The 14,025-nt window shown below is 49.9% G+C and overlaps 5 protein-coding genes across 5 annotated transcripts; 1 reads left to right on the top strand and 4 right to left on the bottom strand.

Moving 5' to 3' along the window:
- Window positions 1-2: 2 nt before the first annotated feature.
- CDEST_11600 (Putative pectate lyase, pectin lyase/virulence factor) lies at window positions 3-1,591 on the bottom strand. Its single transcript, XM_062927756.1, has 3 exons — window positions 1,034-1,591; window positions 732-976; window positions 3-660 (listed from the first exon to the last, which is right to left on the bottom strand). The coding sequence occupies exons 1-3, from the start codon at window positions 1,338-1,340 to the stop codon at window positions 235-237; spliced, it is 978 nt and encodes a 325-aa protein (XP_062783807.1). The 5' UTR covers window positions 1,341-1,591; the 3' UTR covers window positions 3-234.
- A 2,061-nt stretch (window positions 1,592-3,652) lies between these two features.
- Window positions 3,653-5,087, bottom strand: CDEST_11601 (Putative extracellular membrane protein, CFEM). The gene is made up of 2 exons (XM_062927757.1): window positions 4,572-5,087; window positions 3,653-4,448 (listed from the first exon to the last, which is right to left on the bottom strand). Exons 1-2 carry the CDS (start codon window positions 4,840-4,842, stop codon window positions 4,138-4,140), a joined length of 582 nt encoding a protein of 193 aa, XP_062783808.1. The 5' UTR covers window positions 4,843-5,087; the 3' UTR covers window positions 3,653-4,137.
- Window positions 5,088-8,813: 3,726 nt separating this feature from the next.
- Window positions 8,814-9,845, bottom strand: CDEST_11602 (Putative cellulose/chitin-binding protein). Its single transcript, XM_062927758.1, has 5 exons — window positions 9,635-9,845; window positions 9,516-9,573; window positions 9,276-9,454; window positions 9,117-9,216; window positions 8,814-9,059 (listed from the first exon to the last, which is right to left on the bottom strand). Exons 1-5 carry the CDS (start codon window positions 9,716-9,718, stop codon window positions 8,920-8,922), a joined length of 561 nt encoding a protein of 186 aa, XP_062783809.1. The 5' UTR covers window positions 9,719-9,845; the 3' UTR covers window positions 8,814-8,919.
- Window positions 9,846-12,141: 2,296 nt separating this feature from the next.
- Window positions 12,142-12,573, top strand: CDEST_11603 (uncharacterized protein; the record flags this gene model as incomplete). Its single annotated transcript, XM_062927759.1, has 1 exon — window positions 12,142-12,573. One exon carries the CDS (start codon window positions 12,142-12,144, stop codon window positions 12,571-12,573), a length of 432 nt encoding a protein of 143 aa, XP_062783810.1.
- A 63-nt stretch (window positions 12,574-12,636) lies between these two features.
- On the bottom strand, window positions 12,637-13,874 carry CDEST_11604 (uncharacterized protein; the record flags this gene model as incomplete). The annotated part of the gene is made up of 5 exons (XM_062927760.1): window positions 13,538-13,874; window positions 13,102-13,474; window positions 12,916-13,048; window positions 12,784-12,848; window positions 12,637-12,671 (listed from the first exon to the last, which is right to left on the bottom strand). The coding sequence occupies exons 1-5, from the start codon at window positions 13,772-13,774 to the stop codon at window positions 12,637-12,639; spliced, it is 843 nt and encodes a 280-aa protein (XP_062783811.1). The 5' UTR covers window positions 13,775-13,874.
- Window positions 13,875-14,025: the final 151 nt, after the last annotated feature.

Consider the following 14,025-nt stretch of genomic DNA (forward strand, 5'->3'; position numbering starts at 1 on the left):
GACGTTTGTTAAATCTATTTTGTTACATACTATCAGTAACATATCAACGTGCTATTTTATCCTGCTCAAAGGCATTAAAATACGTTGATTATCTATGATACTATCAAGGGCAGGCAACGGCGCTTACGACAGGTTGTATGCCTTGTCTTTTTATGGTGGAATAGCCTGACTTTCTTGCCTAGGCATATACCTGCCAGAATAACATAATCCCTAAAACCACCTGATGAGCTGCTATTAGAACAACTTTTGACCAGCAGTAAAAGGAATTGTGCTGGCGACCTTGCTGGAGCCGATGGGAGCGATCTTGTAAGGTAGGGAGTCAGACGTGAGGTTTCCCTTCAGAGCAGTGTTCTGCGAGCCGCCGAGATCAACATCCTCTACCACGGCAAAGCCTGGCTCCGTCGATCCTTCGGAAAAGATGGCCCGGGCAGGGCTGTTGGCGAAGGCAGTACTCTGTACGAGAGCCTGGGCACCCATTCGGGGGTTCACGCCGCTTAAAAGAAGCTTGTAGTAGTACGAGTTGATGATATGGACGGTGCCAAAGCGGACAAACGGGGTACGGGAGTTGATGTTGTACCAGTAGTTGTTGGCGTAGGTGATGTGTAGCTTGCCCTTGTCCTCGGTGTTGGTGTCGGCTGAGCCGGCAAGAGATCCTTTCCACTACGCGACGTCAGTCATCATCCACGGGGTGGGAATCCCACGAAGAACAGTTGCAAGGGGGGGAGACGTACGTGGTCATGCAGGTAAACGTTGGAAACCGTCACCCAGTCCGAAGCGTGCGAGAAGTCGAGGAGACCGTCAAGGTCATCCTTGCCTCCGCTCAGGTCGCCCGAAAGATCACAGTGATCGACCCAGACGTTGGTAGATCGGTCTATACCGATTGCGTCCCCGTTGGCAGCCTTGACGCCGCTGATTTTCAGGTTGCGCAGGATAACATTCTTAGCCTCGCGCACAAAGAGGCCAATGTTGGTGAGAGCTGGGAACGTAGTCAGAATGGATGGACACGGTTGAAAACGACTACAGGGATACTTACAGCTACCCTTCTCCCCAATGATCGTCTTATGGGAAGAAACGCGGACCTTGACGTTTCCAGAGAGGGCGCCAGATACGACAATGGTAAGAGGGCCCTCTTTCTGAGCGGCAGCAACAAGTTGGTCGACAGTACTGACGGTGACACTTGCGCCGCCAGCACCTCCGGTGGTGCCACCGTTCTGAGTACAGTAGCCGATAGTACAGTGCTCGGAGGCTTGCCGGAGAGCAAGCTGGTTACGAGCACCGATGATATTGACGGGTGCCGCCACCGTGAGGGTAACTAGGAACGCAACCACCGGGAACCTCATCTTGCAGTTATACAGAGGTTGTCGATGGAACACGCTTGTCGGCTAGGGTGGCTGCGTTGGAAGAGGATGCAAGAGAAGGAAGTGAATGAGTGGAACTGCCGGTGTATAAGGTGGAATGGCATGACAGGTTTGGAATAGCCCTGAGTAGATAATTCAACGATCACGGAAGGTTAAGTAGGCAATCTCCTTGGACATCTGTTCAAGGGGTACGTTGTTTATGTTTGGCAGATTTTGTTCAAATTCAACCCCACGTGTCCATCCTTGACAATGACAACACCTGCAAGAGCCGGGTTAATCACAATGAATGAATGGCATTCCAGGTCTCTGTCACACGGAACAAAAAAGTCCGTGGACGGAATCCGAGCCGTACTAGATGCAACCGATTCGGGGGTAGGTTGGTTGGGGTGCCTCCACTCCCTTGATGGGACTTCGTCGCCCATTCTACGATGTGGTAGCAACCTAGTTGTGGCGTAAATTATACCGTCAATGATCTTGAACGCGTCAGATATCCCGGTTTACACGGTATCATGTTAGCAAACCTCCCTAAAATTAAAAGGGAATTTTTGTTATACTGAGACCCATTGAGCTGTACCTTACTTGTCTGCTCGACGATTGAACACTGAAGCCAAGGTTCCTCGACCTATTGGTGGGATTCCCGACGTAACGGTTAAGGGTGTCCAAGTTCCACAACCGTAATCCCATGGGTCGGAATGACCCGAGTGGGTTCTTCTTATCACGCTACCCCAGAAATAGATGAATGCCAAGCCCTCTTCTTCAAGGCCACAAGAACGACTGTTGGAGGAATAATTCCGAACTGGGATTGAAGTACTCTGTGAAGCTGAACCTCGCCATTTTGCGTGGAAACATCAGATATTGCTTTAATTAAGACGATACGAAGACCTCGACATCAGCTTCACAAATCGTTTCCTTGAGAAGTTGTCTGCGGGAATCGTTCAGACTATAGAGCAACGACACACTTCGACTACCCGCGCCTATCAGCTTCCAAACCGATAAGCAGATCAAAGATGAATGTCAGTTTTCAATCAAATGACCGCCGCAGAGAACTCCGAGAAATGTGGGTATCAACACGACTGTCTACAGGTTCGCGTCCACGGGACGTTGCAGCACGAGACAGGGAAATGCAACCACCATGACCGGCATCCCACACTAACAGTCTAGGCAACGTATTTCCCTTCCAATAAACATGACGTTTGACCGCTCACCCCGCTTTGTTGACAGAGTACTCCGGAGGTTTGCCGGTAGTGCATCCGTACTCTCCCTGCATCTAGATCAAGTTCAGCTTCTCGCTTACTACTCGGATTTCGCATAGTTTCAGCCTCCGCATGATACAACGGAAAGATTTGTAAACTTCACATGAAGCAACGATCTGCTCCATGGAGTATAAGAGATAACGACGCACAAGCAACACCAAAGACGTGATGTTGCAGAGAAGGGGGGACAAACTCCAGGTTAGAAGAAATTCGCTGTGCTTAGAAGGGCACAGGTAACTTGGAACCATCGGAGAAAAGAGTTGTGGAGATATATATTGCAAACTGTAGCAAGAAAGAAGTGTGCAGATGAAACACTCGAATGAATGAGTGCTTAATTGAGCGTAGAAATAGCTGTAGTGGCCGGGGTGGTAAGCAGATAAGCCGGCCGAACGCCCCTACTAAGGCGGTTCGTGGAGGCGCTGGTCTCCTTGCGTCACATGGCCTCATCTGACCACTCTTAGCTGACTTAGGGGCATTTCATACTTCAGCCGGTTGTATCATTACCTTTTTTCTTTATTTATATGGTTTCTATCGGGTATATGTGGAAACATACGATTGGGAGCATTCAAGATTGCCTTTGTTAACATCTTTCGTTTTCAACAGCGCTTGAAACCATAGCAATGAGGCGTAGTTGCCTGGACCAACAAATCGCAGAAGCTGAATACCGAAAAAATGCTATGGAAGATAGAACAGGTTATTGTAGCATCCCTGGCTAATTACAGCACTGGCCGGCTTTCGGTTTTGAGATATTTCGATGGATTGACCATCAAGGTATACAGTGTCACAAGTTCAGAAAGGTCAACAGGAACGGATCAAGCTCGGTAGAGGAAATGAAGACCATTAATTTAAACGTTCGAAAAGTGGGATGATATACTTTGAAGAAATGGGATCACTTTGCGAAAAAGCAGAGTAGGCTCTGAGTTGCAGACGGACCAGAACTGACACGGTGCACTTTGATGTCGAAGTTAAATTGATGTAAACATCAAGAGTGCATCACGAATTCACGAGGCGGCAAGAAATTCTCGAGATACAGACTCATCGTATGAACTTGCAAGTCTTGTTAATATTTCAAAGGAGTGGAATTGTGCCTATCATTGTGCTCTTTTAATGGCTGGTCCATGGCTCGCTTAGGTAGCAAAATCGTGCCACCATAAGGCGGATGAAGGCCTTCAAGTTGAAGATTTGCATGTTCAATAATTAAGATTAAACAAATAGGCTCAAAGACGATAAGAACGATCCAAACTACCAGCTAAACTGTTCAAACGGGGTGCGTTTATTGCAGTTCTGGTGTCAGGTAGATAGTGATCGTCCTGGTTGGAATCATCTGAGGGCAACCGGTAGAAGAAGAGTCGGGCTGAGTATGTAGGTCGCCGGCCTCTGGGTATATCCGTCCATAAATCGTGATGTAAAAGTGATGCTTTAGAAGTGGAAAGCCGATCAGATCCATTTGTCGTGTGATGTTTGTTTCGTTTCATTTCCGGAGGTCAGCTCCCGGGAAAACACATTAGTAAATACCGCGCCCAAGGTCAGACGACGGCATATACAGCCATTGTAACGACGATAGAAAGAATACCAAGCTTGGAATAACATTGGCGGCCGGCGGCATTGACAGGCGACGACGTCGAGAAAGGGCTGGTCGTGGGCGGAGGATTCCATCCGCCACCACCACCACCATCACCTTGCGTGGGCGAAGCCGAGGGAAACCCTCCAGCAAGCCCCGAGGGCGTCGCTGAGGCCGTAGCAAACGATGATCCGATTGCAGAGCCCGAGATGGCGGAGATGAAGGATCCAGAGACAGTCTGCCCGGCGACCTGACCTGCGCCAGCACAACCGCATACTTGGGAATGGTCAGCATCTTTGTTTACAAAGAGGTATCGAAGCCAGGATCTCCGCTAAAGAACCACGAGGGAAAGTATTCGGAATGGAGCGACAAGACTATAAACGGGTCGAGAGGACTTACCGGATGATGCTCCGTTGATGACAGCCTGGATCGATGCAGCAGGGCATCCGGTGGCGACGCAGGGCTCGATAGCGGCATAGAGAGCAGCCTCTTTTCCGCACTGGCAGGCGAAGTCGAGACCGTCGCAGCCGACAAACGATGCGCCCTCGAGGAAACAGCTCTGGGCGCAGGACGGGATCGCGGTGACAGCCACGCTCGCGCAGTTATCCGCCGCCGCCGCACCGCGTGCCAGCAGCATCATGGCGGCAACAACGCTAAGGATGTTCTTCATGATAGTGGCTTTTGCCTCTGATATCCAAGAAGGCGGACTAGCGATTGTTGTGGTTCGGGGGGAGATTGAAGATGGTGAAACGAGAACTGCATTGAGGGAACACGAGGACGAAGCGTTCAATTCGTCCCTGAGGGTTATGGAGACATACAGGAAAGAAAAGGCGACAAGCTATTCTGTGGAGGGAACCAGAGAGAAAACCCATGTAGAAGAGGGTGGGAATGGGAACGGGGACATAGTAATGGGGAGTCAGGTTGTTCTCCTTCGAGCTACTCAGACTCAATTAGCTCGACTAGGCCGGGTGGCTTAGTTGTCTTTCTCACACACTCTCTCTCTCAGCTACACCTCATATCTCAGCTAGCCACCTCGAGAGCGACACAGATCTCGCTCACTGTCGGTCATCTTCACATGCACTCGTCCAGCCGACGGCTTGTCGGCACCCATAGTTCCACATTGGGAATATCATCACAAATACGACGCCGGCGTGGGGATGCCACCCACACCGGATCAAAGCGTCAGTTGACGGATGGTCTCTAAAGAGATCATCTCTCGGCCGACTTATCCTCATCCACCCTCCCCCGCAGTTGGCCCGAAGGTTCGGGCTCGGGGCTGCTTTCCGGTATGGGGAAAGACGCGGGGGAACCGACAGGGATTCCTGCGAGGGGGATGGCGCTGATCATTGGCCCTGACACTACGGCAGGTGTTTCTCTCTTAAGCTTTTTGGAGTGGGAACGAATCGTTTGTCCGATGTAGCCGTTGAGCGGATTGGGGCAATACCACTTACATCATGTCTTTTACCTTGACTTTCTTCATGTCGTGCACTTGCGCGACCTTAGGAGGAACTAACTACCTTGGCTACGTGTCTCGGTTGGATGGATTGGGCTCGTGAGACTTTTGTCCAAGTCTTCGGGCGCCGGTCCGACGAAGAAGAGGCGCAAGCTATCAGGTTGGAAGTGGCAGGGGGAGAGTGGGAGAAGCCAACCCTGGCGATGTGATTCGTCCTGCAGGTGATAGTGTGCATAAACCCACATCAAAGGGACCGAGGCTGGGCAGCGTTGTACGTGATAGACATTTGATTATGAACACATCAGGTTTCCACCTCGTATTGATGATGTGGTGTGGTGGTAGTGGTGGTGGCAGGATCCACGAGACGGTGAGCTTTCGTGGCGACCCAGTCAAATCATTCATAGGGATATTGTCCCTGATTGGGCTTAGAAATTTCTGAGTAGAAAACCGATGGCTTGGTTAAACTGCTGGTTGCTAATGCTAGCCTTGATTCCACCAGCCAATTACTTGCGTCATGCCGCAAGGGACTGACGTTGCTTGGTGAGACACTACCGTAGCACAACTCGAATGATTGGACGGCATCAGTTCTCGTTAGAGGAGGCATCTTCGTCGTCAAGAACCCGAAAACCTCACAAGAAAGCACATGAATGTTCTCTAAAGTGTATTGTGAACAGAAAGAATGAGCTACTCGACAGGTCGAAAAATGAGGCCCAGGGTCCTTAGTACGCGAGCGTTTGTCACAGAATAACCTAGGTTGCACCTCGGCTTTTCGATCGAAGTTTCATCCACGGGGTAACGTCACATACCCACTTTCCGACCACCCCCCCATTCCGACCACCCAAAAATGCCTCACCGCCACATCCAACCTCCCACCTCCTCCTACTTCTAACTATCACAACATTTTCACCACTCATCCAAATCACCTCATTTTTTGCATACGCTTTATTCTAACCCCAATAGGGCAGTATACCGAATATGAGATCAATCAGGCTATTGAGGCTGTAGGAAAGGGTATGAGTCTAAAGAAGGCATCCATTGAGTATGGCATCCCAAAGACTACCCTCCGAGACCGTCTGCATGGCACCCAACCAAGGGATATTGCCTTTGCAGACTACCAGAGGCTCTCTATTGATCAGGAGGCTAAGCTTGCTGAATGGGTGCGAATCCAGCATGCCCTTGGGCTTGCTCCAACCCATCAGCAAGTGAAGGTATTCGCAGAAAGGATCCTTCATGCCATGGGGGATACAGATCCTCTAGGAAAGCAATGGATCTAAGGATTCAAAAGAAGAAACCCATCAATCAAGGTCTAGAGAAGTCGCCCTGTTGACTCTAGACGTGTTAATGGAGCATCTACTGAGGTCATCAGGGACTGGTTCAAACTCCTCGCCATACCAGAGATCAAGGGCATCAAACCAGCCAACAGATATAACATGGATGAGACTGGTATCCTTGAGGGCTAGGGATCTAATGGGCTGGTGCTGGGGATGGCTGAGACGAAGTCTGTCCGCAAGAAACAGCCTGGATTAAGGGCATGGGTGTCTATCATTGAATGCATCTCTGCTATAGGCTATGCCCTGAATCCCCTTATTATATATAAGGGCAAGACAGTCCAGCAGCAGTGGTTTCCTCTAGATCTTGGCCCTTATAAAGGATGGCAGTTTACTGCAACAGAAAATGGATGGACTACAGACGACACTGCAGTTGAATGGCTGCAGAAGGTCTTTATCCCTTAGACCCTCCCTTAGGGTAAGGAGGAGGCTAGACTACTGGTTGCTGATGGCCATAGGAGTCATACAACGACTAAATTTATGTAGCTCTGCTATATTAATAACATCCACTTGTTATTCTTACCTCTACACACCTCCTATGTCCTTCAGCTACTTAACCAGTTAGTCTTTGGCCCTGTAAAGGCAGCCTATAGGAAGGAGCTTAGATACCTCAGTTAGTGGAATAATTCTACTATTGTAGGCAAGAGAAACTTTATAGGCTGTTATCAGAAGGCTTGTCTGGCAGGCTTGACGATGCAGAACATCCAAAGTGGTTGGAAATATACTGGCCTATGGCCTGTCTCTGTGGCCAAACCCCTTATGAGCCCATTGCTGCTCCCATCAACACCAGGGCCATCAGATCAGGCCTGCAAAGGGCAGTCTAAGGGCAGCCAAGGGCAGGCTGGAAGTAAAGAAGCTGAAGGATGGGTATCTGCGTCGTCTGCAGTGGCATGGTCAACGCCAAAGAAGATGAAGGATCTGGCTGGCCAACTGAAGCTATTTACAGAGCTGGAAAATCACGCTTCTACTCAACGCCTCCTATTTAGGAAGGTAAAAAAAGGCTTTAGTGAGCAGGCTTATCAGTTGGCAGCTGCCTAGCACAAGCTGGAGCTTCTGCAGGCCTAGGTTGCCAATACTGCAGTAAGAAAAAGGAGGGCAGTCCAGCTGGATCCAAACACCAAGTTCGCCAACATCAAGGACATCCAGAAGGCCCAAATTGAGGCTGGCGAAAAAGAGGATATTACAGATAGATCCAGCGAGTCTGATTTACCCAGTGAAGCTGAAAGCTGTATTGTGGTGGCATCTAGGTGCAGTTAATAGTTAATTGAACATACTGGTGTTGGTGGGAATGCCCTCTTTTTTGGGTGGTCGGAATGGGGGGGTGGTCGGAAAGTGGGTATGTGACGTTACTGTCTGCTAAGTCTTTCAATTCCATTAGACTGGTGGGCGAAGTTTGATCCGGCTGACTATCGGAGTCGCACTCACAGCTTTTCGGTCTTGTGTTGTCATGAGTCGTCTATATTGAGACGTGCATCAAATAATTGGTGATCTTTTACAATTCTAGGAAGAGAAAGTCCTCCGACAGAGACGCCATTGAGGTACTGCAGAGATGAAGCCGATTATGAAAGTAGCTTAACAATAGTTATTATATACCCATGAAACAGAGAGTCCGAAAAGAGAGGAAACCCCTCATGGTTGTTGGCCACCGCTAATCCAAACTACCTTCACTTAGTCTTTATGACATGTAACCAGGCCAGGAACGAGCTGCACCTAAGTTGTGGTGGTAGGGAGTAAATGTACCTGACAACACGATTTAGGCTTAGTTGAGATGACGACTGGAACTCAACCTCAATGTGAAATTTGGAAGGGTCCAGTTTCACAGCCAATACAGATAGTCTTTAACAAGATGCAATGAGTCGCATGTATGTGCTGGTCTATAGTAGATACAGTGAACAGTTGTAATATGTACAATAAAGCCGTGGGAGGCATGGAGCCACTCCCTAGAAATTGTCGCCTAGTCATTCTTTCATGCCTCAACGTAAAAGTCGATACAGCTCTCGTACGTCTGTTTGTTGGTTTCGGCGTACCAGAACCACTGGATGGCACACTTGCCGCCAACATCGCAGGCCGAGGCCAAGGTGTCGGGGATTGTGACATTGAAGTCGGCTATATCTTTCTTTTAGCATAGAAACCACAAGGCAGGGGTGTTCGAGAGAGACGCACTGTCGGCCAGAGGGTCGGGGTTGGTCGTCGGCCAGTCATCCCAGGTGATGAGGGGCTCGCCGATGACGGTGTTGTTCGCGAGGTCAATCACCGAAATGTTCTGTGGGTTGCTGTCAGACCCGCATTTCTGCAGTTCAAGCGTCTCACTGGAAAACTCACGGCGTGCCCTGGTCTGTGACCGGCGATCAGGTCGATGTGGAAGGGGATGACCTCGCCGGCTGTAACAGCGCGGACGTTGTCTTCGTTGTCCTCGTACTGGTAACCGCGGCAGAGGAAGAGGTCGCACTTGTAATCCGCGTCGGCGACCTTGATCGCATTTTCAATAGGGCCGGCAGTGTCTGCATAGCCAACGGTGTTAGAAGCAGATGATCGGCGTCGATACAGACACATAGCACGTACCGCTCTCAAGTTGGTCAGTCACTGCGGTTCCACAGAGTTCCTGTTGCTTCGGGCCTGACTACATGCAAGTAGTTAGCTCTATTTCTTGTATAACAGCTGCAACAAGAGCAGCTTCTTACCACTCTGGGCTCAGGGTCTTGTACGACGCCATGTCCCAAGACGCTGGTTGCAAGAACCGCAAGAATAGCTTGTGTGAACAGCATGGTGGAGAGACGCAGGGGTGGTTCGTTATTGATTCAAGCTTCAAAATGCTCAAAAGTGCTCAGAGATGTTCGCTGAAGTCCCGAACGCCGACTTTAAAGAGTTCGCCAACTCCCCTTTGCAAATCGGGCCCGCTCCTCATGTATCAAGATTAAAGTGTCAAATGGATCGACAGGAAGCGGCCCTCCGCCGTAGTTTAATCAATTGCCCGCGTGGCACCCCTTTTTTCCGACACTTCTCCACAACCGACAGGGCCTCAATCGCCAATCACGCCCTTGCGTTGATTAACTTGCGGCAGTTTTGCAAAACAACATCTAATCCACTGCAGCCCCTTGTGGAACCAGAATAAAAGGAAAACATGCACGATTGGTGGAATCTGTTGAACGGTTCGGGATTAAGAGAAAAGAAAGGAGGCGTCTTGTCTACAGCAAGGGTCAAAACACGAGGCCCAGCAGTTCGCTTCGCCAAGGTGTGACAACAGAGAAGTCGGCACGAAGGCACACAAATTCGTTAGGAGAGTCGATGAAGGAGTCTCGCTTGTAATAAGACGACAGCTACTAATGATGACAGTCCGTTGAGCTAACATAAGAGTGATGAGGAGAGGCAATGCTTACTCACCGGGCTGTTTCCATAATCATATATGCGAGACTACAACATAAAAAAATCGGTAAGGAACGAACGACAATACAAAGAAGGGAAAAGTAGCGCGGGATGCAAAATGGTATTTGTGATATCAAAATTGACTACTTTGAAGAGTGCACTGCTCGTGGAATTGAGATTAGGTATCGACTATCGGTGGAGTTTTCTCTGGCAATTCATCTGTTTCACGACATCCAAATTAGTCAGGTCTGGGGCGAAACAAGCAGACTTTCACCTCCAAGGTACTAGGACGGCGCCGGATTCATCGATGATGTCTATTAGCAACAGGGACCTCCCGACAGCTACCCTTTCCGCCGTAGAGCAGGAAACACCAATGGCCGCGGACAAAATATTCCTGTCAATCAACTTTATTCCAGAGCCTCGATTCACCTAGATTCTTCCCTTCCTAATGAGAGATGACAGATTGATGTCCGCTTTGTTAAATTTACCTTCAGATAGCTACTTGCATGCCTTTTCCCTGCTCCTGAAAACAAAGTGAGTCACTAATGACTAGCGGGAGCGGCTCGAGAAGTCAAATATTATCTTCCGCAACCTCGTTGCTTGAACGCACATTATCTTGCTAGGCTTGTGCACTCGTCCCAATATAATTCACATCCCCTGCAGCCCAACGGCCCGCTGTTACTAGCTGCGAAGTGTTTACGCGGCACATATCGAACGAACTTCGTGGCCGTTTACGGGTCGGCTAGTCGAACCGATTTCCACTATCCACAGTCAAGGATTATCAGCGAGTCTCTGACAATACCTATAGAGTGCCGCTTAATGATGGACCGAGCTTCTTAGAAGCTCAAAACTATTTTCTTTCCATTTTGCAGCCAAAGCTCCAAGTGCAGAGAAGATCCCAGTCGTAGGGGCCAGGCTAGATATGACATCGCAAGGACTGCATCGGTACCGTGCGCGGCAAGGTCGGCATTTTGGCTCAACCTCCCCTCTGAAACCTGAAGGTTGCAACCACTCCACGAGTCGCAGCCACTGGAACGAATCTTTTCTCGATTTTCTTCATCAAAGCGGAGATAGGGGCACGAAGAGCGATGGTCGTTTTTGCTTCCATATCGGCCACAGCGCATCAGTGTTTGCTTTGTCGCCATCGCAATTCCAGCGATTGTTTGATGGTAATCGTGGTAGGGCTGATCAACCAAAACATTGGCGGTGGGCAGAGATACCAGGTGACGTGATGGGCTACACAGGGAAGAACCCTGCATGTGTCACAGCATTTGGACACCTCTCTGGGAGTGTTTCCCGAGAGAGCAACTATGATTGGACGTCTGCCTACCGGGAGACCAAACATTACTTTTCGGACCGAGAAGGGAGGGAACTTGTTTGCAGAAGAACGCCGGCATAATAGTGTAAAATTCTCACACGAATGGTAAGTGCTAGTCTACTAAGAAGTCGAGAGTGTGACTTGGACGTAGACATGTTGATTGGCTGATGTTCCAAGAGGCATCTTTTGCAGCGACACGCATCCATCATATCGAGTGTGAGTTCCACCCTGTTCGTCCTGCCGGAAGCATTCCTGTTCAAAAAGACCGCCCCGGGGTGATGCTTCGTCCTCCCACATCCCAGGTTACGACTTATTTAGCTTTCGGTTTCTGTTCATCGTGCCTCTTCTGAGATTGGCAACGACGCCCGATGGCTTTGGACTCACGGACAGTTCTCAAGTTTCATAATCTCAACTTTAAATTAATTTCCGAGCCAATCGAGGGAATCTCTCTTGGTCGTCATATCTCTACCGATTTGTACTTTATTAATTCTCCGTCGGAAACGCCGGATGATTTGGTGGACGCGTCGACGACTTTACCACCACCGTCGTCGTCATCGACCCGTCTGGGGCCTGGTTCTTAACGATCTGCAGTCGTTCCTCTGGCGGTATGACCGGTGTCCAACTATCGGATGTGCAGGATCTGGTGACCATTGTCCTGCTGTAAGCGATTTCAAACTCTTTCTCGACGATGATCATTTCCGGGACCTGCGTCGAGAGGCTGAAGCTCCTCCCCACCTCCAAATCACGAGCGCTGTGCTGGAGTTTGCTTCGCGAACCTGTCGACCTTGGCGAAGGCGGGAGAACTGGCGAGGTTACTGGGGTGGAAAAATGGTCTGGGAAACGGTGATCGACCAAGGGTTGAAGTGCCGGAATGCATGCCGCGATTACGACAACGTCGGCTTCGAGGCTGTAATCAATCATTACCAAACGTGTCTATGACGTGATGGGAGTGACAGCGAGTAGCCAAACAGCTCCGTATCTCTCCTAGAAGGGGATTTCTTCTTACCTTGTCCAAATGACGAGATCTGCAGAGTCGTCTAATTGACCAAGTCAGCACTTGTTCCGCCATCAGGATATTCAGTCACAGCTTGATTACGTTGTGTCTGGTCGGTGAAGAATGAAAAGCTCGCAGGGTCAAAGTTCACTTACAAGTGAAATCAGGGCTTCCCAGAGACTTCAGTCTCGTACATTTGAAAAGGGCGGTGAATAGTGCCCTGAAAGAAGTGTCAGCCCACGTTCGTTCTGTCAAGAACCATTGGCCTCCCTTCCAAACAGACTTACAGCAGACCCAGTACCAATGAGATCGCTAACGCCACTCTCTTCCTCCGTGTGATCTTCAGCCTCCGAACGGAAAACGCAACATAAACGGCAAGGTATCCGTTCGTAGCAGCTGAGATTGCTGTTGTGGGGGAAACTGTCAACAAACGAGATGATGGTTTCGTCGGAGACTTCAGTGACCCAACTCACCACTGGTAGATATCGAATAGGCAACCGCCCTTTCCGGGCCAAGGCATGCCGTCCTTGTAAATGTGATTTGCACTACTGCTTCTTGTGGACACTGCGCGAAAAGACCGACAACGTTTCCCAACAGCCCGACGGCACACAGCAACACTAGCGACCAGAGGAAGAAGCGGTGAAGCCGTTTCGGGTTGAGGATTCGGTTTATCAGGGCCACGATGGCAAGCTTCGGTAGTGCCAGGGCGACAATCCCAAAGGCAAAGGCCATCGCTGTCCATCTAAGGGCTTCTTCTTTTTGCTCGTCGGTGAGGGTGGCAACGTGCTTGCCATTCCCCAGAGCCACAGCCTTGAGCGTGGTTCCCGTCGCAGTCCAGCCCGAAGCCTAAGAAACAACCCGCAGTTAGCCTTGTCCCATGGATCCCTCGGAAGAGCAAGGTCTACATACCACGGCCAGCAAGAGAATTCCATCATCGTACTGAATTCGTCGTTGGATCCATCCCTTGACAAAAAGTCGCGCGAAGGCGAAGAGCGTGGAAATGATCGTGATTGGCACCACAGATGCCACAATGACGGCACCTATGCTGTGGTTGTCGGCATCGTCGGAAAGATCAGCATCGGGCGACAATATAGGTAACGGCGGTATTGTCGCTCTAGCTATCGTCTTGTAGAGCAGGTACATCATACGCGCTGACGCAGGAGATGGTCATTGAGGGAGTGTCACCATGATATTACCGTCTGCAGTGAGACTGTCGGTAAGGCAGTAGCTGAATAGGCGAAGCAACTATGATCCTGGTGAGGGGGCGAGGGGGAACGGAGGAGGACGACAGTGCTTTCAACTGCGTCGCGTCTGCAGACCAGTACGAAGGTGGCAACCTTATTTCTAGAAGGCCTTGAAACTAATCAGCCTTCTTACCAATCCAAGCGCGAATGGGC

The sequence above is a fragment of the Colletotrichum destructivum genome, chromosome 7 (assembly GCF_034447905.1).
Source record: "Colletotrichum destructivum chromosome 7, complete sequence".
In the NCBI taxonomy this organism is placed as follows: domain Eukaryota; kingdom Fungi; phylum Ascomycota; class Sordariomycetes; order Glomerellales; family Glomerellaceae; genus Colletotrichum; species Colletotrichum destructivum.